At 48.0% G+C, this 21438-nt stretch overlaps 1 protein-coding gene across 1 annotated transcript; it reads right to left on the reverse strand.

The window, feature by feature from the left end:
* Positions 1–692: 692 nt before the first annotated feature.
* LOC133359703 (E3 ubiquitin-protein ligase TRIM58-like) lies at positions 693–15020 on the reverse strand. Its single transcript, XM_061578224.1, is given in 9 exon segments — positions 693–1226; positions 1228–1298; positions 9355–9470; positions 10727–10749; positions 12316–12552; positions 13671–13766; positions 14390–14419; positions 14421–14690; positions 14692–15020. Coding segments are annotated over 9 exon segments (1593 nt in total). The 5' UTR covers positions 14950–15020; the 3' UTR covers positions 693–734.
* Between the last annotated feature and the right edge of the window lie 6418 nt (positions 15021–21438).

Here is a 21438-nt window from a genome sequence, read left to right on the forward strand (position 1 = left end):
CTATATAATTATTAGTTAATTAAAATAATATTATCACCTCCAATGTACACGCTCCATTGCTTATTAACGTTCTCAGTTGCCATGAAGTCCCCATCCATAAATTCTGCATTACCCAAAAATTCTTCATCACCGTCCCCCCCATTTGTGTGTGTGTTTTTTTTTACCCAGCCCCAAGCGGTGCCAATGGAGCAACATCGCACCAGCACCACGGTGCGTCACCTGGCGGCGTCTAGCTACTACCACTACCACCCCGTGTGCTGGTCATCGCACTACGACACACATTTATTTCTAAATATATACAAGTATATTTATCCATATTTTAAAAAATGTTTTGTTACGTTTTTATGTAAATATGAATTCATGGATAAATGTGTCTAAATAAAAATATATTTCAAATATACCTATGAATAGATATTTATAGGTATATTTATATATAAACATATATACATGTATTTACATTTTTATTATGAATGTAATTTATATGTATATATTTAGAAATATATTTAAATGTAAATTAATATTAATACGTAAACATACGCATCTTTATTTTAAAAATATATAACATTATATAAATACGTAACAAAATATAAACATATTTACATATTTATATGCAACTATAAATATATATTTCGATGGTTGTTGTGTTGGTGGTGATCCACCACCAACACAACACGAAGGTGGCGAGCACCGTGTGTCATGGCGTCTGCCCTCTGCACTGTTCACATTCACCTCTCTCAGGACGCACCACTCAGATCCAAGATTCTCACTGAGGCACCAACTTTACCGTACCACCCCCTCCACCCCACGGCCAGCCCAGGATGTAGGGGCTGAGCGAAGGTTTCATGAAACGAGTGCAACGGCGCCATGGAGTCGGCGCTGTAAAACGACAGCAGCCCCGCGTCCCAGTCCAGATGAATCCCGACTCTCCGCGGAGGCTCCGGCACCGACAGTGAGGTCTCTACCCCGCCATGCACCACTGAGAAGCTGTCGCCATCTTTCCGTAGACACCAGGAGACATCACTCCCTCCCAGGCTGCACTCATCACCACGCCCTCTCCGTGGGATCGTCCTGTACGCGACTCCAACTCGACACCGCCCCGCGCTCCCCACATCCACCTCCCAGTAGTGCTGACCCGACGAGAAGCTATCATAGCACATGGCTTGGTAATATACATCAAAACGGTGTGAGTGATGGGGGCGACCCTGGGAGACACCTCTCCACGTCACCTGTCCTGAGATCCGAGGAAATCTGGAGGTAGTCGTGGGCTGAGTTTTTGTCCAGAGCCGGTGAGCGTCCATCTGTGGTGAGGACAGCGACAACGCCGGCACAGCGGTCACGGCGACGCGTGTACATACACACATACGTGGCGTGTACACACACATGCTGGTGTTCTGTTGTCTGTTGTGTTGTTGTTGTCATACCGCACTACGTGGTAAGTTGATACGTAACACTGTGATCATCACGTGTATAACAAATGCATATAGGATGGGTATTCATTAGTAACACATTCCTGCAGAGGGAGCTGGTAGGAACGTTGGGTTGCTCGGTCAATGGCCAGGGTTAACAACAGCGTGGTGTATTCCGCAAATATGGCCAACTGTGAGCACGGGCACAAGCTGGCGTGAGTAGGTTAAACGTTTAGTTTTATAAGGGCACTACGGGGTGACCAGCCCCTCCCCACCCAGCCCCACCCCACACCCAACCTCACCCTCCCCACCCAGCCCCTCCCCACCCTCCCTTCCCAACCCAGCCCCCCTCCCCACCCAGCCCCTCCCCACCCTCCCATCTCCACCCAGCCCCACCCCTCCCATTTTTGGATGCACGACGGACGGACACAATAATCCCCTGTGGGCTGGTGGAAACAGGTGGTTCCTACCAGTATTAGTGTACACATGTAGAGGAGTAGTATGGAGACATGACGTCATACGCGAGGTGATGTGCGAGGACGTCATGTCACCTGGGAGTACTTAAGGGGGGCCACGTGATGAAAGGGAGGTCGTTGAGGAAGCCCGGGATGGAGAGAGGTTGAAAAGAAGATAGAGCCAGGGGTAAGGCCGGAAGAAGTCTGCAAGAGCCAGCTAGGTTTAGGTGGGGCGCTGCTCTCCTCGGTCGGGTGGTGTTGGTTAAGCCTCCATCCCGAATCGAGTGAGAGAGCGAGAGATAGCTGGGCTAGCAGCAGAGAGAGCCCGAGGTCCCTGTGAAGGACCCAGTGTAGGGGCACCTACCTCTGGTGCAGTCATTGCTCCCTTGTGTTAATAAACCAGCGCAAGCTCTTACCTGGAAACTTGCCTCCGAGTCGTCATTCACCACGCAACAATTGGTGCCAGAAGTATCTCCAGCCTTCGCCGCCATGCACAAATTAAGGGCGAAGATGAAGAGGGCTTGGAGGAGGCTCCCGCGACGGCCCCGGAGACCGGGGCCCTGGAGATGGAGTGGGGACCGTCACGAGTTGGAGGAGGTGGAGGCTGTGGGTGGCTCCTCACCTCCGCCAGACACCTGGCAGGTCCTCACGGGCCAGCTAGGACTGCTCCTACAGTCGGCCGCCCAACTCGTCGCGCGACGATGGCCGAGGTGGGATCGCATCCGCTGCGCACTCGGCATGCTTTCGGAACGGAATCGGCGGGTTTCCGCCATCGCGCCTCCCGCTTCATTTGCAATTGGCGCTATTTCCCCACCGGCTGTGACTCCAGTGTTGGGCGCCATAACTGCGCAGGATGCGACGTGGTCTTCGGCCGCCATTTTTACTGCGACACCAGCAACCGGGCGCCATTTTACCTGTGACGCCGCAATCGGGCGCCATTAGGGGTGCGACTCCGTACACGGCCGCCATTGCCGACGCGGATCGGCAACCCGGCGTCGCCATGGCTCCTGCAGCAGCTTCTCCGAGCTTGACGGTGGGTGCGCCCTCGGCCGCAGTTGAATCCGGTGGCCACAGGCTCCGCGATTTGCCTCCCGTGTACCAATTCATCGCGACAGGCGGCGATTGGTCTGTGTTTCAGGACCGGTTTTATGCAGCGTATGCGTCGGTTGGATGGCCCATGAAGTGCTACCCACATCACTGGACAACAGGGCTGCTGACAGGGCGACGCTGCAAGACGCGTACGCCCAGATGGCCGCAATCTTTGAGCCGCCTTCAAGCATGCGCCTCAAGTTTTCAATGCGGAGGCGGGAGGAAGCGGAAACACCGCTCGCCTACCGCAGCTCTTTACTGGCGATATTTTCGTGGACCAAGGCTGTGTGGAGATTCCATCGGGCCGACGGCTGCATTTCTTGCAGTCTCCCACTTTCTTGTCCGCCCTTGCCACCAGTGTATGGGCTTTGACGAAGGAGTCTGTGACCATTCCACCTGGGTCACAAAAGCTGGTACCTCTGAGGTTGCACAGGCCCCTGAATTCGCGTTCCCCCGAGATGGGGATCCTGTAATCTCCCTCAAACTACTTCGAGGACGCCCTGTGTGGTGGGTGCCCTGATCGCAGTGTCAGAGGACCAGGACCCCTTCTTGCAGGTCCTGAATTCAGGTCCCTTGCCAATGGCAATTGCGGCAGGCGCCATTTTGGTGCACGCAACCCTAGCTTTTCCACCTGATGACACTAAACCAGCTGGAGGGATTGTGGCGGGCGTGATGCATGTGGAGAGGACCGACACATCATGGATAGATGCGCTGTGTAACAAGAATGCCTCGTTATCCCCCGAAGAGCACCAGCGGCTTCGCAAACTCATTGAGAGATTCACCGATCTGTTAGTCAGAGTAAATTATATCTTGGTCGCACGACTCTGCTGGAATATCACATAGACACAGGGAAATCGCCCCCTATTCGGCTAAATTCGCACCGCTTCAACCCAGCAGAAAAGGAGCATGTCCACTTGGCCGTCGTCGAGATGTTGGCAGCGGACATTATCTCCCCATCCACTAGCCCTTGGGGTGCACCCATTGTGCTAGTCAAGAAAATGGATGGGAGTCTCTGGTTTTGCGTCCATTTCTGAAAATTAAACAAGATCTCGGTGGCTGATGCATATGCATTTCCTCGCATGGATGATTCCCTGGACGCCCTCCCGGGTGCGTTTTTTTTTTACTCTAGATTTGCTCTCAGGCTTCTGGCAGTTGCCACTGGACGAGGCCACTAGACCCAAGACAGCCTTCCGCACACCCCAGGGGCTGTTACAATTAAATCGGCTTCCTATGGGTCTCCATTCGGCCCTGACCACCGTCCAGCGTCTCATGGAGATGGTTTTGGCAGGGCTGCAGTGGGAGTCTTGTTTAATTTACTTGGACGACGTTATTGTTTTCGGCCTGTACGTTTGATGAGCACTTGCAATGTCTTGAGTCAGTGTTCGTCAAAGTGCGTGCTGCGGGCTTTACATTTAAACCCCAGAAATGTAATTTGTTACAACCATCGGTGAAGTATTTGGGACACATTGTTAGTGCGTCAGGTGTCACCACGGATCCGGAAAATACTGCTTGTGTCCGGACGTGGCCAACTCCCACATCTGTCGCTGAGGTGCGTAGCTCCGTCGGCTTCGCATCGTACTATCGTCGGTTTGTCTGCGATTTTGCGATGATAGCGAAGCCACTGCATGCACTCTCTGCCAAAGGTCAAAAGTTTAGCTGGGGCGTGAAGGAGGCCGCTTTTGTAGCGCTTCGCATGTCCTTGGCGGATGCGCCGCCCTTGGGGTACCCGGATTTTTCTAAACCATTCCTCCTCATCACCGATGCCAGCGACACAGTTATTGGGGCAGTCCTGGCTCAGGTGGTCGACAGAGTTGAGAGGGTGGTGGCCTATGGCAGCCGCGTTTTGTCCCCCGCTGAACAGCGGTATTGTGTGACCCGGAGGGAGCTGCTGGCCATAGTATTCTTCGTGCAGCTGTACAGGCCCTATTTGTATGGCAGGCGGTTTACCGTCCGGACCGACCATGCGGCCCTGCAATATTCGCTGGGGATTGACCAGCCCTCGGGGTCAGCTGTCCCGCTGGCACGAGGTGCTCCAAGAGTACCCCTTTGACGTTATCCACAGGAAGGGGACACAGCACGGAAATGCGGATGGGCTTTCCAGGTTGTGCCCTCGGTTCTAGCCGCTGCAAGGCCCCAGTGGACACCGCAGCCCAGTTGGTTGCATCGGCTGAAGCAGCCCCCCCTCCAGGTGTGGCGTTGCCTGTTGATTTTGGCCTGGGACTCCCCCAAGAGGTATGTTCCAAGTTGCAGATGGAGGATTCCTCTCTGCTGAGGTTATGACGCCATGTTGAGCCGAATGCCCAGAGCTCAGCTCCGTCGGCTGCCCCAGTGATTGCTGTGCATGACGGCCTCCTCATGTGCTGGGATGCCCAATTGGAACGTTATTGTGTGGTTGTACCCACTGGCCTGCGAGGTAAATTATCCCGAGCCATTCACGAGAAACTTATGCACCTTAGCTACAATAAGACCTTGTTGACCCTTAAACGGGACTACTACTGTCCGGGTGTGGAGGGTGATGTGGCACTGATTTTGAAATGAAGGCCCCACTTGGCCAGGATCGGACCCTGCTGCAGTCCATTCGGGTTTCTTGTGTCAATGAGCTCGTGGCACTCAACATTTTGGGGCCATTCCCAGCATCACAACGGGGCCATAGGTACCTCTTGGTGGGAGTCGAGTACATCACACGTTGGCCTGTGGCATGGCCTCTGGTGGACCAATCGGCCTCTTCCATCACCGAGTCGTTTGTCCAAGGGTACGCTCTGGACAAGGGTGCGCCTGAACAATTGTTAACTGACCAAGGGCAGAATTTTTCTTCTCAGTTGCTCAGGGAGGTGTGCAACCTCCTTGGCACCAAGAAAATCCGCATCTCGCCCTACCACCCTCAGTCCGACGGGATGGTATAGTGATTGAAACGCAACCTCACGTCCATGCTGTGCCACCACGTGAATACGTCCCAATTGGACTGGGACCTGTTTGTTCCGGGGGTTTTGGCCGCATATAGGTTGGCTCCTCATGCCTCAACGGGGTTCTTGCCTTTTTATTTAATGTATGTAAGGGAACCAGAGCCCCAAATGCACGTCCAGATGGATAGCGGGTCTTCCAAAAAGGGGTCGTCAGTGCCCACTCCAAAGAGGGTCGCGCTCGACCGGCTGCGCGAGGCACGGCAGGCAGCTGTTGACAATTCGACCAACCGACAGGCGGCTAACAAGCGCCTGCCCAGACATCAAGCTGCCGGCCTCCCTTGGGAAAGGGGCCAGAAGGCTTGGCTACACTGTCCCCAGGTACCAGTTGGCACATCTCCCAAATTGCATCGCCTTTGGCAGGGCCCTGTTGAGGTCGTGGAAGTCTGTCGGCCGCAATGTATTCGGATTCGGTTCAGTCGCCGGCAATGGATAGTGCACGCATCCCGGCTCAAACGATATGTGCCATCTAGCCTCGAGGATTCATCCCCACTTCCGCACGAGGGAGCGGGCCTTCAGCGCATACACGCTCGAGGGGCATGCGGCTCCGGTGATGGCCAGTGCGGCCGTTTTCATCGGCCTCCAGCCTTCGTCGCCCAGTTATACGTTGCCGTGTAATAAAGGCCTTCAAACTATATTTTTGTTGCTGTGCTGCCCTAATGTTGAGTTCATGTTCTTGCAGTCGGTCTCGCCTTCACACACATGTCACATGCGTTCTATCAGTGTTGTTATGTCTTCCTGTCCGGGTTGCCAGGCTCTGCTTTCGTATTGGTTACAGCTAGGTCGGCTGATTTTTATTTCACGGGGGGGGGGGGGTAATGTAGAGGAGCTGTCAGGGACATTACGTTATGCTCACATTCCGGTACAATGTCACGGGAAGTGACGTCATGTGGAGTGGGCGGGGCGATGACGTCATGTCTCCCTGGGGTACCGGGATGCAAGCGGGGTCGTTGTGGGAGCCCGGGCACGTGAATGGGTGAAGAGTGAACCAGGGGTAGGGCTCACGGAGTCTGGAGAGAAACCGGCAATAGCAATAGGAGCGGCTGCTCTCCTCGGTCGGTCGATGTTGGCTGATCCTTCGGCCGACGCAGAGGAGAGAGCCCGGGAAGCTAGCCGAGCTATAGAGCAGACAGAGTGTGGGTCCGGGTGAAGGACTGAGCATAGAACCCCTACCCCTGGGGACGAGTGTTAATTCCTTTACAATCACTGGCGTAAGCCCTTAATAAACATCTGGCGCAAGCCCTTACTGAAGATCTGCCTCCGAGTTGTCTTATGCACCTAAAGACATATACTAATATTCGTAAGAATTTGTGTACATATACTAATATTCGTTAGTATTTGCATACACATACATGACTGGTACACGTACACAATTACTAACTCTAAACACATTTTTCTAAATGTGGACGGAAAACCTCGTGGACCAGGAGAAAAATCCACTCAACCATGGAGAGAACATGCAAACTTCATTTACACAGCAGGCATTAGGGTGGGGATTGAGCCGACGACCTTCTGTATACCAGGCGAGGTAGTTAACATCTACCTCTCTACCGTTGTGTATACAACAGTGCTTGTATTGGAGCATGCACTTCACCATCTTGATGTGTGAGTACACTGAGTCGAGTCACATGTGCTCTTGATGTCATATTCCTACAGCTCCTTACAGCTCTGCTGCAGTGTGGGTCTCTGAGCATCCTTTTGTAAATTAATCAAAACAACTTTCAAATATTTTTTATTTATCAGGTAAGGCCCACTGAGCTATTTACATAGTTCTTCATTTTTCTCAGTGTCCTGGCCACAAATGACAGCTCAACGAAATGGCTTATCATGCTCTAAACGTGTGATGTTGATTCCAAATGTAGAGGGAAAACCGGAGGACCCAGAGAGAAACTCACGCCACCACCACGAGGAGAGAGAGAGATGCAGACCCCGAATATACAGCAGGGATTGGAAGGGCTGGAATCGAACCCACAACCTCCTGTTTGTCAGGCGAGGTAGTTAACATCTCACCACTGTGGCGCCCACTCTTTAAGCTCTGGGCATCATTTTAAGAATGATGTTTCCAGCATCTAGGAATAAATAGCCCATTTAGAGTTGCAATGGATAATTAATGCACGTCTTGAAGTCGGCAAGGTTATAATAATTACTGTCTGTGAAGGCTGCCTGGGTGATGAATATTCAATTGCATTCAGTCTCCACCCCGCCCTTCTTTATATTTCAGTTGTTTAATCCCAGTCTTCTATGACTCCACACACTCTGCTCTGTGAGAGTTGTGCCCCTACAATAATCACTCTACCTTCATGGGACCTCCCTTGCCAGTATCAAAATATAAGAATAGGGTTTACCCTTTCTGGCAATTAAACAGTTGTGTTAAGATGTTAAAACACCAAACTGAAACCTTTTGCAAGGAATCGTGTCTATATTAGCTACATTTGTGGTGAACATGCAAAAAAATGCTCCGAAAGTATTTGATGCATTGTCTTTGAAACTGATTGGTCCACACCAGAGACAGCTTTCTTTAGAGCCTAGCCTCAAACAGCGTTAGACCAGAGGACAATGCCCAAAAGGCAAACAGCATAAGGACAATGCCACTATCAGGACATTGAGAGCTCGCGGTGAGCAGCTACATCATGGGACCTCCCTTGCCAGTATCAAAATATAAGAACAGGTTTTTTGTTTGCATGTTCACGACCAGTGTATGTGGTTAATAAAGACATAATTCCTTGTAAAATTTTCAGTTTGGTGTTTTAACATCTTACCACAACTGTTTTATTGCCAGAAAGGATCAAATCTATTCTTATAACAGTACCTTGTTTAGAACACCTGCAGGGAGCAACGTGTTGGGCTCACATCAGCCCTGAGTCCAAATCGGCAGCCAGCACCGTCACCCTCCTCTGCTCCCCACTCCACCCCGCGTGACAGAACGGGTGCCCGCCTGAGGGTGCCCTACAGTCAGCGTCGTCGACATTCAACGCAGAGACTCTGCACAGCGATTGATCTCCCTAGACCAGCGGTCTGTAACCTGCTGCTCTCCTTAAGGGACCGCTTCGTGATGTTATTTATCAAGGTCACCACCGTCTCTTGTTCACCTCATGCATTGTAGTGGCTTTTGAAATATAGTTGTCTTTTTATATACTGGATTCAAACTAATTTATCTTATTGTTATTTTGGCTACCGACCCCTGGCTTAGACGGCCACCATGCTGCTCTCAAGCAATATTCTGCCCACTGTGTGATGTACCTCTTGATACACTGAGGCTCTCTTTGTTATCACCTCGGTGACCGCGTTTATCGCTGAATCCACCTCACGTCTCCCCCTCCAAAGTTGGCAAGTGCCTGTGCACTCTCGCCTGGCTTTAACACACGACACAGGCCCGCCTCGTGTTGCTGAGCTTGTGTTTGTAGCGAATGGGGCTGCAGCCATGAGTGAAGCAGAGAGACTTACACACAGCAGCCAGGAGATTCGTCTGGACGCCTCCCACTGAGATGACTTTTGCGAGGTTCAGGCGGCTGGAGACAGGGGCTGGGTCATCTTGAGTCTCCTGAGAGACGGAGCTTCTTCTGCACTCATAGCACGGGGCACATACAGAGTCTAATGAGGGTCCATGTATCTCTACACTCACAGCACGAGACTCACAGTCTTGAGGGTCCATGTCTCTCTACAAATGGACAATACAGACAGCCCTCGACATACGAACGCCCATACTTACAAACCAGCTTCCATGAAATAAAAAAATAACTTTGACTTAAAATGCAAACTTGCAGTTGCAAACTGAACATCAGAACTATTTTGTTCAGAGGAGCGAGATGTAATGAGTCGGCCTCGTGCTGGGAGTGTTTGCATGTGTACGGACATTGTGTGTGTGTGTGTAAGTGTGGGGGATACAGCTGGTGCATCTACCAGTCATCTCAGTCAAAGCCAAACCATGGCACCTGGATCTGTCCCGAAACCTCCTATCAGCGAACCTTTGACATTTCACGTGGCCTCAAAGTGTACCTGGCCTAGTACAGGTGCTGTGGTGATGTCTCCGTCATTTAGTTGCAAATGGCGGGTATTGGTATTGGTTTGGGGAGCGGTAGTGTAGCGGTGAGTGCACTGCGCTATGAAAGCGGTGACCCGAGTTCGATTCTTGTTCACGCACCACACCAATACCTGTGGAGTGCGACATCAGGGAATCAGCAAACACCAGTACCTGGTGTGGTGCATAAACGTTGCCACCGGGGCGACAAAAGCAGCGGGCCGTGATGCTGGCCACCCACCCCCTCGTCTGCCACAGTGGCGGCCATCTTAGGCACTGCTCGCTGAGAGTACTTGCTGCAAACCGCCTGTTAAGGCTACATGGGGGATTTATGTCGTTGGGGTGTCTTTGCTGATGTGTGTGCATGCATGCCCCGTTTGTTGTGCTGACTAATTGCCAACCTTCCGACTGCAGGCTAGCATCAATGTAAGTGATTTTTTTCTATTTGTTAATTTATTTAATGTTTAATTTACTATACAGTGTTTTTTTTAACAGTGTTAGATGCAAATGTACAACATTTTTTCTTAATTATGAGTTTAACAATGCTTCACTCTTTGTTGAACCCTAACACATTTTATAACCATGTCGGCATTAAAGTACGGTGCATTATTGTTTTCCGACTTATGAACCATTCGACGTATGAACGAGTCTCAGGAAAAAATTACGTGCATAACCCGAGGACCATATGGGACACGACTCCATACAATTAGGTTAATTAGGAAACACATCACGACCGTTTGCTGATTTGTCCACCAGGTGGCTAACAGAGCTCGAGTTTGAGTCTGGGTTGTTACTGACCTGAGACTGTCATGCACGGGATCCTGAAAAACACAAACCCGCATTTCACATTAACATTGACATCCTAAACAGATGCACCACCTGCACAAAGTCGCCTGCTATTTACAGTTGAGTGCGACATCAGGGAATTAGCAAATACCTGCACACAGAGAATGGTGAAAAACATGGTTCATTTAACTGGACACAGACGGATGTCTAAAAATGACAAAACCGCTCTTTACAGGCCTGGTCCAGCACCTACACGAGTGGTTTAATAACGCGCAACAACTCGTGTGTTCAACTCTGAATAAAATTAATTTTTTTTAAATGTTACCAGGTAAGGCCCAATCAGCTATGTCGCTCTTTTTCAGAAGCAACTTGGCCACAAATGACAGCTCAATAAAGGGGCTTATCAAGCGGAAATGTATAGCAGCTGCCTAATATTTCGATTTAAAGCTTTCGTGACTGCAGGGATTCATCTTCTTGTTTCTTTCGGTAAAGTCACGTAGAAGGGAAGTAATAAAATAATAAAAATAAAACATAATAAAACAATTCTCACGACGTTTCGGCTACAACGCAAGCAGCCGTCTTCAGGTGAAGAATGAGACACTACCAAACTAGGAGCTTATATATAAGCTGCATTGGGGGTTGAAGAGCGCCTTAACAAAAAGAATGTGCATGTGAAGAGGAATTTAGCATATTCATGGAAAATGCGTAGGCGTCGCCTACGCATTTTCCATGAATATGCTAAATTCCTCTTCACATGCACATTCTTTTTGTTAAGGCGCTCTTCAACCCCCAATGCAGCTTATATATAAGCTCCTAGTTTGGTAGTGTCTCATTCTTCACCTGAAGACGGCTGCTTGCGTTGTAGCCGAAACGTCGTGAGAATTGTTTTATTATGTTTTATTTTTATTATTTTATTACTTCCCTTCTACGTGACTTTACCGAAAGAAACAAGAAGAAGCTGCCTAATACTTTAAACACGTGATGTTGATTCTAAAAGTGGAGGGGATAAACTGGACAACCCAGAGAAAAATCTACGCCACCATGGGGGGAGAGAGAAGAAAAACGCAAACTCTAAATATACATCAGCAGGCATCATCAGGGTCTGGGTCAAATCCACGACCTCCTGCATAGCAGGCGAGGAAGATGGCGATGTTGTACTGGACAAGTCCAGGACTGAATGTCACACGGAAGCAAACGTGCTTCTATTTCTGGACACCACCGCTTCCTCCCAGATCATAAAACACTGAAATAAGATTGCCAACAATGTAAACTTCTCACAGGGCGGTGTGCCTCTCCTGGTTGTAGATAAACCCTCTTCTAATAAACCAAGACGGTGACCTTGCCACAAATGAAAGCTCAACAAAGTAGGTTATCGTATGAAACTGTATCACAGCCAAATTATCTAAATGCATGATTCTAAATGTGGAGGGAAAACCCAGAAGACCCGGAGAAAAATCCACACGACAAGGGGGAGAGATACACGCAAACTCCAAATATACCGCAGACGTCAGGGTTGGCATCGAACCCACGACCTCCTACTTAACAGGCGAGGTAGTAAACATTTCCGAGCCACCAGGGCGAGTGAATGGAGGTGGTGCCACCTGCAGGAGGAAGGAGAGCGGATCCTTTATGGTGATGGTGGCGAGCAACTGGTTGATCTCTTGCTCCAGGTCCCGTGCTCTGCTCTCGTAGCGAGCGATGTCCGCCTGGATGCGGGACAGCACGGAGCGGCCCTCCTCGTCCACGTGCTCCAGCACCTCCCTCTCCTCCTCCCTCAGCCGCTCCCTCCTGCGCTCAAACTCTCGGCTGATCCGCGCCTTGGTCCCACGCACAGACTCCTACACAGGGAGTGTTGAGTTGTTGAGTCACTTGTTAGGTAACGACGCAATTTGGCGTCGTACAGGCAATGTTTGTTACCATTACGTCGATTATGTACATGGAGGTGAGCGACGTGTGCATTGGGAGCTCGTGAACATATATAGCACAAGGGAGAATGAGAATGGGAATAAAAGGGGAAATATCATAGCCAAGGGTAGTATAGGAATAACGTTTGCCTGTAGCTACACGTTGCTGAGTGTCTTTCTGTGGGAAATTAAATACGTCTCTATGGGTATCGTTCGCATCTGTTTGTCTGTCCGTCCCACTCGATCTACCAAACGAAGCGTCGGAGGGAAATGCGAAATAAATTAAAACAAAGTCTCTTGCCGAGGACATTCCCAGGAAATTGTGTCAAAGGTCTGCGAATATACAGAACAAATACACGTCATATTGTTCTTGTGTAAGCAAAAATGTGCTGAAATAGACAAACAATGCTGATTTCTAAGGCAATACTCACGTCCACTCTCCCTTGCACTCAGGCTAAGTTGGTGCTGTCCAGATTTTGGGGGTCAGAAGGAAAGAATCGCAACCTTCCATGGCGAGCATCGTGGTTGTGATCAATAAAGGAATCGACAGGGCAAGCCGGCAACGCATCGTCCTAGCGTGGATCGATTCCATCCCCCCTAAACCAAAACTGCTGTCATGTTGGAAGTTACGTCATAAATGAAGTTTGTTGTGTAATACTGTGGAGACCTTATCATCAAGTCGTAAACGTGTTGCAAATGGGGCCATCCTAAACCGGTTGTAATGTTTCCCACATTTTTTTCCTGATGTGTAAACATACACAAAAGCAATATATTAATTGAAAATTAAAGTTTCAGAAAGGTTATGCGCTCAAAAAGTGGGCTTTAATTTTTTTTTCGGACACAGTTACGAACTCACACTTTGCTCCATTATAGTGTGATGTCGTTGATTTTGTATATTTATAGTAGGCAGCCAGCGAGTTGTCATTGCGAAACGATTCGCTTTAAATCCACACCGCTTGCAATTCACCGAAGTTATATCCTATGCCAACGTGTGGGGCAGTGCTCGTCAATGATAAGAGCGAGGTTTAATGAAATACGATTTGTAGGCAAACCTCCACGCGCCGGTAGTCATCCCTGAGCGTCTGTGTCCGTGACGCCACCGTGTTCCTCTTCTCTTCTCTCTTCTCCTTCTGAACTCTGAGCTCCTCCTGCGTGTGGTAAATACATAAATAAATGCGCGGTACTCGCCATTGGTTGGAACACTGATAGATCATCATCTCGCATCTCCCCGATTAGTACGGATGGCTTCGAAAGACGTTCAATACGCATACACATATCTGTTGTCATTATATTTCTGCATACGTCTCTCCGAATAATTAAATGGAAACTACCATGGGGCAATACAATATCCTGTGAGATAACATCGACAAATATCATGTACATGCTAAAATATGTTTAAACCTCTTCCAGTTATGGGTGTACTGGCCTATTGCACGCCCAACTATGAATCATAACGTTTCTCACTTAATCAAAGTCATATTTTGAATTATCATGCTAAATATAACATGCTGTCAAATGTTGACTGGGCTTAAACCATCAACTCACTTAACATGAGAATCCACTTAAAACCATGGGCGACCGACTAGATTCCAATTCAGCATTAGCATTCCGACATCTGAACCTCCCTGCTACCTCTACCTGGGTCTCCCTGTAAAGGGGCGTTTGGTCTCAACAGGAGCTCACCTGCTCAAGGTGAGGGGTCATGATCTACTAATGTGAATCTTTCAACCTCCTGTAACAATGTGGATTACAACAGAACATGACACTTCACCTGTCTTGTCTGTTGTGCTTTTTCCACTGATGATGACCCTGTGCCCAGAGTGGTCTCCTGCGACGGGGCAGACTGGGCAGACCGGGCTCTCGTCCTGTACACAGTAAAGAATGAGCTCCTGTCTGTGCTCACAGCACCGTCGCTCCTGCAGGTTCGGAGTGGGAGACACCAAGACGTGGTCTCTCAGCCTGGGATTATCTACATGAGGCCTCACGTGCCTCGCACAGTAGGACATCTCACATCTTAGGCAGGTCTGCACTGCAGGAATCTGGCCGTCACCGCAGATGTCACACATGACGGCTACTGGCCATTCCGTCTCCAACTCTGAGCTGCTCCACCAGGTTGGCTAGGGCCACGTTCCTCCTCATCTGGGGTCGCACAGAGAATGTCGCTCGGCACTGCGGGCAGCTGAAGCTGCTTGCCGTCTCCCAGGCGGTCTCCAGACACTGGATGCAGTACGAGTGTCCACAGCTCAGCGTACAGGGGCAGACGAACGTGTCCAGGCAGATGGGGCAGCGCAGCTCACTATCCACACTCTCACTGGGAGTTGCGCTCGCCATGACCCATGGGCTTCGCTGGGATCGCTCGCTCTGTGGCTCAGAGAGACGCTGGACCAGGACCACTCTCTTATAGCGATGGTGAAGAAGGAAGTAAAATACTTAAAATATTTTCATTGTCGTCACTGACAGCACGAGACACTGGCTGGAATGTGAACCCGCGCCCCGAGGTGCGCAAACAGCAGCCTGAACACGGATACTGTAGACACACCGCTACATGAACAAAATGCATCAGAGGAACTTACTGTTAAAAAAATTAAGAAATGAGTTGCTAATATAAGTCGTAGAGGTTCAGCTGCGATGGCTGATTTGTGAAATGAGCATCGAGAGATAAAGTCATCCTTCCAAAGCTTGGCGCACAAGTTGATGTCTATGGTAAGACAGAGCAATGGATTTCATGCCACAGTCTCTAGGAGAAGTTATCTCCCTCGCCTTATCACTGCTTTATATTTAGAGATTGTGTCTCTCTATCTGTCTCTCCTTGATAGCGTGAATTTGTATCCGGGTCCTCCGATTGTCCCGTCTACATTTAGAATCAACATCACGCGTTCAGAGTTTTTGGCTGCAATCAATTTCTACATAAGCTGCTTCATTGCGCTCTCATTTGAAATAGCCAGGTCGCTTCTGACAAAGAGCCACATAGCTCAGTGAGCCTTACTTGGTAAAATTAAAAGTTTTTGTAGTTGTAGATATCGCATGATGTTCTGTAATTCCATGTTTGGGTAATTAGCTCAATGCGACTGAGTTGCTTGAATGTCATTGTGGCATCCGAGATGGAATTTGTCTGTATACTCCCGTGACCCATCCTGGAATCTTGAGCTTTTTGCTAGCAGTTTGAATATATCATCAACTATACCTGCCTCCATCACCCACTGCTAGCAACGTCACTGCCTCTCACTCTCACCTTGTCCAAGACTGCAGATCCCCATCCCAATCATTCACAGCCGCACCCACTGCTTATTTCACCTGCGTTGTTTCCTATTCACATGCACAGCTATTACACATGGGTCCTCCATCCATCTTTCCACTGCCCATCCCCTCCCCAAGTGCTTCGGTCTTTGCTTATCACACCACGCTGCTCCTCGGGCGTGTTAAGGCACAGCGTGGTGCGATGCACAGGCGTCGTGGCAGCTAAAAAAGCCTGACGGCCTCTCCTCAACGAACAGAAGTTTTCTTGATTTGAAGCTTTCGTGACTGCAAGAATCCATACTCTTTGGTTCTTTCGGTAAAGTGACGTAGGTATAAAATTAATAAATCACGACGTTTCGGGCGGCAACACAAGCGCCAATCAACACAAGCGTCCATCATCACCACCTGATGATGGACGCTTGTGTTGCGCTCGAAACGTCGTGATTTATTTTATACCTACGTGACTTTACCGAGAGAACCAAAGAGTATAGAAGTTTTCTTCCCGGAGTAGAGCCCTTTGAGATAAGAAACTATTTTTTAAGGGTGAATTTGCCAGCAAACATCATCAAAGCATTCCATAATTACACACGTAGTCTCACACGGCCCATCATAACTCTCACGCACTCACCAACTTACTTATCCACTCACTAACCCACTCACCCACTTATAACACCCACTCACTCATTCACACCCATCCTCCCACTGGCCCACTCTCTCACACACACTTCAGAAGATGAATCAGAAGTTTACTTCCCTGGACTAGAGCCCAGTGATGCTAAGGAAGCTTCTTTCAAGGCGCCTCGACTGGCAGATAGGGGCAAGTTGTTGTCATTGGAAGGAGCCGGACCCTCGCCACTCTCTGCCTGCCACGAGAGACCCGGGCGGTGCCTCTACCTAGTTATCAGGGATCGCCAACCAAATAAAATATTAGTTCTACCTGATGTCGGTTTGCTTGTGTTGCAATCTAAACGTCGTACTCTATTATTTAATTTATTTATTTTAAACGTGACTTTACTGAAAGAAACAAGAGAAATTCCTGCAGTCACGAAAGCTTCAAATCACTTCAAAATAGCAAGAGCTATTTTTTTCGAACTCGCAAAAAATATATATTTTCAGAGTTGCTGCTATCATGCATGTAAATATTAGGCATATATTTGGAACTTCTTTCACATCGTACGTGGCCTACCGCGATAATTGGAGGTGCAGAGGAAGGACAACAAACTAAACACACCCAGAAACAGTTCTAAAGAAATTAGTTTGTAATTGTTATGGTTCGGATGCGTTGTGCATGGATTGTACGAGTGGTAGAACCGGCGAGACCTGTATTTCTGTATGGGGATGTTAATTTTGCAATCGGGTAAATTGGTTGCATTTTTAAGGCATTTTTTATTTTGTAATCCTCATGATGCTCAATTTTTTTCCACGCGTCAATCGGCACCCTAGCTAAGAAGAGCTTCCATCAGGGGGGACATTTCCCAGGTGAAATATTTTATTATTATTTTTACCACGGCCCACCCTCACTGCTTTGGAAACGTTGGTCGTGCAATGCGTGGTTAACTTGCATAGGGGCCAAAAACAAGTCGGCTCAGCTTGTGCCAAATCAAATTACATCCATTTAGGAGCACAGAGTTACACGATGGGAGAAAATGTTGTTATAACAATGACAAATCGCCCACCAATCGCACCCAATTGTATTTTCTAAACGGTTTCTCTATTTTTTATACGTTTTTATTTAACTCACTCAGTTGTATCCTCAAATCTTGTAACTCAATTTTAACCCCCTTCCCAATGTGGTATCGACTGCAAACTTCGTATAGTTATGTCTTACTGATGACAGTACTATATTCTATCATTTAAAGTAAAAAAAATATTTTTTAAACAATCTTTTTACACGCTTTAAACCATCTTTTTTACATGTTATGTTTCGGCTTGGGTCTAATTGTCCACGCTCAACTGACGTTGGCTGTAAATCACCACGGTCCTTTACGTTATGGCAAGCCTCGGGGCCACTTCCTGGAGTCGTGGAGTTCTGCCATTACCAGCACGGTACATTTCATTAAAGCGTCTTTTAAAAAAAGTATTTTAAAATATTACTTATTTATTTTATTTACGAAGTATATATCGTTAACGATATATATTCATTGCGTATGGTTTCACTTTATTTTGCCCATTCGGTGATAGCCGCTGAGGTCGCGATGGATTTCTTTTAAATTCTTGTTTTTCTATACCCTCAGTACCGACTCTGTCCTGCTGTAATGTGCACTAATGCCTACTTTAGTGAGGGCGATATTTCCAAGTAGAATAAAGATCGATTGACTCACCTGTTGGGGCAGCGAGGTGACCTTGTGGTAGTGCTTGCCACTTCATTTCAGAGGTTCCACGACTGCGGGTGCTGTCACCGTCACTGCTGTCTACTGCACAGTCGACCTTCACCATCCTCGGACATCATTCACGAGGGTAGGACTCCATTATGCGCAAGTAATTTTCCGAATTCCCAAAATGACACCGCAAATTCTTTACGATTCTTAATTAACTAGGTAAGGTCTACAGACAATTTCCATCTCAGATGCCACAATGACATTTAAGGAAGTTGCTGGATTGGAGGAATTATCAGGAAATGGAATTACAAGAAATCATGAAATATCTACAACTATACCAACTATTCATTTATTTTACACGGTAAGGCTCAATGCACAATGCAGCTCTTTTTTCAGAAGCAACCTGGCCACCACCACAGCGAGATGTTATCTCAATTGTGATTGCACACAGCAGCTGCAATCATTGCCAGCTACTGGCAGACACCTGCACCAGTTTAAGCTTGCAGGTGAGACTCATTCTGGTCTCTTATCGCCCAAACCAGACGACATACACAAATTGGTTTCCCTCACATGGTGGCAAGATGTGAACTATCTCGCCTGGCATATACGAGGTCATGGGTTCAATCCCGACCTGACGCCTGTATATTTGGAGTTGCGTAATCCCCCCGTGGTCACGTGGATTTTTATTCGGGTCCTCCGGTTTTTCCCTCCACATTTAGAAATATGCATTTAGATTATTTGGCTGCTGATTTAAATTTCCACTTGATTAACCGCTTCGTTGAGCTATCATTTTTTTAGCCAGGTCACTTTTGAAAAAGAGCTACATAGCTCATTGGGCCTTACCTGATAAAATAAAAATAGTTTTAGTTTAGCTTTTATAGACGCTAATGGAGTTGGACAAACATCCAGGTATAGGACACTATAGCTTGGGAAAATGATGACGCCTGTTTTGCCGTCTGTCTGTTCAGGCAGTGGATGGATTTGAATGCAAGGACAAGAACCTCGTCTACTAGCAATCCTGTTTTGTCTTTCAAGTCATGGGTAGAAGCCAAATAATAACCCTATAGTCTTGCGTACCCAAGGCAGTTGTAAGTCTGAACCAATAATCACAGCGTTATGAGTCCAGTCGATCACGAATGTACACTGATCGCACACACACACAGGCGTAAGCTCTTTAGAATAACAATTGCATTTGAAGTCGGTTGCCACATGGGTTCAGACTCAATGATGGATAACAAACATCAACCTCTGGTAACTGGTTGGAGGTGTTGGCGCCCCTTCGCAGCAGTTGGCCCAAGCAAATCCTCAAGAAGGTTCCAAAATCCATGGTATCAAAATACATTTTCAGGGACTTTTATTAAATTTTATTTTAAAAAAGGTTTGCAGTGTGAGAACAATAGTGGGAAAATGTGACGAAATGTCAACATTTTTTCTGATTTATATTCTTTTTTTACTAAATATGAGATGCCGTGGGTTTTCCTTAAAGTAAAAAATAACCGAGACACTTTGCTTGGCGTGTCACTCACTCTGGTCGTGATGACGCCCTAATTTAAAGTGTAATTATCTTTGGTCAGGCAATTATTTTATTTTCTTGAAAAAAAACACTACAATCAGAGACTGCAATTGGGAAAATGAAAAATAACGACCACTACAAAGCACATTTACATGTAGTGGAGTAACGCGCGCGGGGTTTTGCAAACAGTGTGCACGCATGTGTGAGCGGCGGACAGTGAAGTCACGTCAGGGCAAACAGATGCGTAGAGAGAGCAACAAGAGAAAGGCGACCAATTGAGATGCATAACAGTGATTGGCCGGCTGCAAATGCAGACATGGAGTAGGCGCCTGGGAGTCTGCAGATGGAGGCGATAAGCGTTGCGGAGACGCCGCATGAGCCGCGGCTTAATGAGGGCCATCTGGGGCCACTTAATGAGGAGGATAAATAAGGGAACATGTGAGGCAGACGGTTGAGTTGGTTGGAGTGAAGAGAAGAGTGAACACAAGAGAACTCCGGGGCCCCGCTCTCCACACCTCGTCCTCTCCAGCGGTGATGGCTGATCACCCACTGGAGGCAAGGGCGAGGTTGAAAAAGCGAGGGTAGACAGGCTAGCAGTCGAGAGGCTAGTGGAATCCTATGTGTGAGTGCGTGAAGACTTAGCAGTAGATAAGCTAGCAGAATATATAGTGATAGGCTAGTAGTGAAGCCAGCAGAGTGTATCGTGATAGGCTAGCAGAGTGTACGGTGGGAAGCTACCAGAGTGCGTAGTGATAGGCTAGCAGTTGGAGAGGCTAGCAGAGTGAGAGAGAGAGCGGCGCAAGTGGAGCGTGGCAGACAGGCTAGCAGAGGAGAGAGCAGGCTAGCAGTAGAGAGGTTGGAAGAGAGAGGGTTATAGCAGTGGAGAGGCTGGGAGAGAGAGCACGCTGTGAGCGAAGCAAGAGGAGTGAATCAGGCGAGCAGCGCAGGCGGGAGAGTTGCGGCAGAGTCACGTGGTGTTGAACGCGAAGTTATTTTCGAATACAAGTGACACGGAAGAGAAAAAAGTTGTCCTCATAAAATTACTTTCAAATGCAGATTACAGAGGGAAGGTTGTAAAAAATAGAAGGCTACCAAAAAAAAGCAAAACATTTCAATCTCAAAAGAAAACTATGGGTTATGAAGGGCAGTTTCTGTTGGATTAAAATTTCTGTCCATGTTGGCTTCCTTTTCTTTGGGGCTTTCTATTCCTAACTCGCATCCCCAGCTCCAGGTGAGGGGATGTCGAGAGGGGGGACAAAATTAATCAAAATAAAACCATGACATGGGCGCACGAACACACACACACTGGAAGCAGAATGAGTGTTCGCAGCTCAGCGTGGGGGGCAGATGTACGTGCCCAGGCTGATGTGGCAGCGCAGCACACTCCAAACGAAACGTCCTGCTCTTATTTAATTTATTTTCTTTATTTTCTTTATATGTGGCTTTACCAAAAGAACCAGAGTAATTCCTGCAGTCACGAAAGCTTAAACTAAAGTTAAAAATAACAAGAGACATTTTTTTCGAATTGGGTGAAAAAACCTAAAATATTTCCAGTTACTGCCACAATGCATGTGAATTTGAGACGATTTGGAACTTCTTTCACATCGTACATAGCCTACCGCGATAATTGGAGGTGCAGAGGAAGGATAACAAATTAAACACAACGCAGAAGCAGTTCTAAATAAATTAGTTTGTAAATTTTAATGATTTAAAAGTACCATAGTTCCATTGGCTTCCTGAGTGAACCTGATC

Source organism: Lethenteron reissneri, chromosome 65 (genome assembly GCF_015708825.2).
Source record: "Lethenteron reissneri isolate LAM-NWPU_2019-01 chromosome 65, ASM1570882v1, whole genome shotgun sequence".
Taxonomy (NCBI): domain Eukaryota; kingdom Metazoa; phylum Chordata; class Hyperoartia; order Petromyzontiformes; family Petromyzontidae; genus Lethenteron; species Lethenteron reissneri.